Genomic DNA, 3,595 nt, shown 5'->3' on the forward strand with positions numbered 1-3,595 from the left:
GAAATATAAGAATATTCTACAGAATGGTAATATTTATTTATGGTGAAACAGTGGTGGAATATCGCTGTTGCTTTCGTATAAATGAAGCGGACATACCTGCGTGGCCGCGATCTAATCCTGTTTACATAAAGTAAACCTGCTCCCCAGCAGGTTTACGCTCATGGCTCTGTTGCTATGACAGCAAGTCCCGGATGGGCTTCGGGGAACCGAACGATCCTGGATCACGCGAAATCGTCAACAATCTCATCCAGCTAACTCACTTAGCGAGGTACGAAGAACAGGCCCCAGGTCTCGGTGTTCGCAGCAGGTGTGTTGGGTGAGTGGTTTGTGGGCAAACTTTTCTGTTGACCGTCATTTTTTGGCACACCTTGTAATCCATGCGCTATTTGTAAATTGATTGAAAGCGCAAACGCTTGTTTTTGTTTTGTTCCTAAAATAAATGTGCAAAGTACAAGTACGACTCATTATGGATTATTGGCGGCGCGTCACAGGGACACAACCAACTCAGCCGGCCGCGGCTTTATTTATGTATGAAAGTTGCAACAATTGGAGTTCAAGTTATTTTTACTTCCAATAGTGTTAACACACTACAGGTCATGAACAAGATTTTATTTTTAATTTTCATTGTAAGTGGGCTAAAGCAGTTAATTAAAAGTAGTCTAGCATAAATGTAAATGCTGTAATTTGATTATTTTAATAAACATGTAACTTGGATGGATTGGATGCTGGCGTGACCACAGTGCACACGTCTGCTGCTGCTCACAGTGGTCCAAGGGACGCTCAGGGAGTTTGTGTGTTCGCTCAGACACATGAAACATTAGAGGGAACATTGGTTACAACCGACCCGATCTGGCTTTTCTGGAACATAAATCTGGCAGTCATCTGCATACCAGTGAAAATATATTCTGTGTCTCCTAAAAACTGAGCCCAAGGGAAGTAAATAAAGCGAAAGCAGGATAGGGCCCAGAATGGAACCCTGTGGTACTCCATGAGACAGCGGAGCACGGGAGGACTCGCACCTTCCTAGGCGAACTGACAAGGATCGATCTGTTAAGTAAGACCTGAACCATTTCAGAGCCACACCTGTTATAGCGACACTGCTCCAAACACGAGATTAAAATTTCATGGTCTACAGTGTCAAATGCAGCAGTTAAATCGAGTGAAATACAAATGACACTGTCACCAGAATCACATGATAAAAATATATCATTAAAAGTTCTTAAAAGTGATGATTCAGTGCTATGCATTGCTTTAAAACCGGACTGGAAAATCTCCTGAACATTTTGTGCATTCAAGTACAGGATCAATTGGTTACTTGCTACTTTTTCCAAGACTTTAGATAAAAAAGGCAGCTAAGATATTGGTCTAAAGTTTTCAAAACCGGATTTGTATCTAGCCCAGGTTTCTTAAGAAGTGGTTGCACAATTGTATCTTTGAAATTCTTTGGAACCACACCTGAGGTAAGGCTGCTATTTAAAATGGTTAAAACAGTTGAACCTGTGGTAGAAAACCACTTCTTTCAGAAAACGGGGAGGGGTGGCATCGTAGGGCGAGCCTACAGGCTTTAGATGATCCACCACCTCCTGCAGCTGAGCAAGAGTAACCGACTCTGTTGAAAGACAGCCGAGCAAATTGGAGGATCAGAGGCGTCAGATGTGGGCAAAATAATCTGCGCCCTAGCCGAAGCTACCTTGTTTATAAAGAAGTGCAGAAACTTTTCACACATTTCATGTGACGGCTCAAAACTGAAAAGGGGTTAAAATGGTCTCAATTGACTTAAACAATATATGTGGTTTCCGATAATTTATCAAAATAATGTTAGCGAAGTATTTCCGCTTTGCTTCTTTTACTGTGAATTTATATAAGGACCAGCGCTCTCATTTTGCAAAGAGACCTGTAAGTTATCTTTTTCCATCTCCGCTCAGCCCTACGACATTCACGCCTCACAGCGCGGGCTTCATCGTTCAACCGGGGTTCAAGCTTTGTCTTAACATGACTGATTTTTAGAAGGGCAACAATATCCAAGGCAGTCTGACAAGTGGTATGAAACCTAGAACTGAGTTCCTCTACGTTTGAGTGTCTCAGGAATGGATTATAGTAGGTGGAGAACCGTGGTGCTGTGAAAGAATTTAACAACAGGGACAGAAAACAGGGTCAGAGACTTTCAGATTAAAAACAGGCAATGTGTGCGCTAAAACCAGATCGAGAGTGTGGCCACACCTTTGTGTGGGTACAGACACACATCGAACTTTTCTGGACAGCTCACATGAATATTAAAATCCCTGACAATAAGAAAGGAGTCACATTTTATCATGACTTCAGTCAGAAATGCAGCAAATTCCTTTATAAAGTCTGTAATCTATTTTGGGGCCTTGTATAGTATTGTGCACAGTACAGGGGAGAACAGGCTGTTTCAAATAGCAACTGTTCAAACTGTTCAAAGGTTTGTGAATTTGGTACCAGTGGAGTCCCAAAGCCTTTGAAATTGTTTCTTACGGTGCATTCACACCGAACACGATAGACGCGACCAAAACGCGCCAGACGCCCCTAGCTGGTCGCGTGCACATTCGTACCTCGACGCGCATCCAACGCAAATTGATCACGCGTGAAGCGGAAATGTGGGAGGAAGTAGTGCCAGACGGTATGTTTGCAAGATGGCAGCTGTCAATCTAGCGCTTGAAGACAGAGTCTCCCTTCTCTATTTACTGTGGAGAGCAGATCAGCGCGTAAAGGACGTCCTCGCCGTACCTGGGTCCATCAGGTATGGCAAGCCATTAGTGTCAAATATCGCCCCTTTTCTAACCCGTTTGGTTAAGAAATGGCGTAAAAAACGCAGTTTAATTATTTAAAACGCAAAAAAACCGGCGTTTGTCCAGACAGAACTCCGTTTTTTCCGCCACTCACATGGCGCCTTGAATGCACCATCCAAGTGGCGGAAAAAACTGTGTTTTCGTCTATCTTTAAATGCCGCTTTTTACGTCACTCGGCAGAAAACACCGTTCAAAGATGCATAAAAACAGCGTTTTATTGAAATTATGCAGAGCACTCCCCATGGTTCCCTCATCCAATTACTTTCAACTCATTTCACCCAATCAAAGAAGAGGAAGTGCAGACCACACTAATGCATCACCGATTCACCTTGCTGCTAAGTGATTGCCTATTCAGTACCAGTGCTTGTCACAGTATTCACTTGTATTATAATCCCACTATGCATTTTGATGTGTTTAAAGCATGATCAAGCAAACAAACGACAGAATGCTTTTTCTGAAACCTTAACTGTGTTACCTGTTATGGCAGCTGTGCTCATTTCTGAGCTTCTTTCTTATTTTCCTCTTTATTTCTCTTAACCTTTAACTTATGTCTTAGCAATCAGATTCTGCCATCATGCATTATGTTGACTCTTCTCTTCTTTTGTCTCCTCTTTTTTCACCCGTATTTGGACGCTCGGCGCATAGCTCCTTTGTTTACGTTAGGGATCAGCTGTTAGTGCTGCGCCCTGCAGCTGCGCTACCGGCAGACAGACCGGAAAACCCCGGTGAGGGAAGAGACGGGGGTGATGTCTCCCAAGAAGGACACCTTACACCATCTCTCCTTC

The 3,595-nt window shown here is 43.2% G+C and overlaps 1 protein-coding gene across 1 annotated transcript in view; it reads right to left on the reverse strand.

Annotated features, from left to right (window-relative positions):
• Positions 1-2,081: 2,081 nt before the first annotated feature.
• The window catches only part of LOC102311863 (actin cytoskeleton-regulatory complex protein PAN1), a 3,666-nt gene continuing 2,152 nt past the window's right edge, over positions 2,082-3,595 (reverse strand). Inside the window, exon 3 of the mRNA XM_005945072.2 lies at positions 2,082-2,117. Coding sequence (XP_005945134.1) covers positions 2,082-2,117 — 36 coding nt within the window. The remainder of the gene's footprint in view (positions 2,118-3,595) is intronic.

The sequence above is a fragment of the Haplochromis burtoni genome, unplaced genomic scaffold (assembly GCF_018398535.1).
Source record: "Haplochromis burtoni strain Fernald_Lab_line unplaced genomic scaffold, NCSU_Asbu1 Contig_433, whole genome shotgun sequence".
NCBI lineage: Eukaryota > Metazoa > Chordata > Actinopteri > Cichliformes > Cichlidae > Haplochromis > Haplochromis burtoni.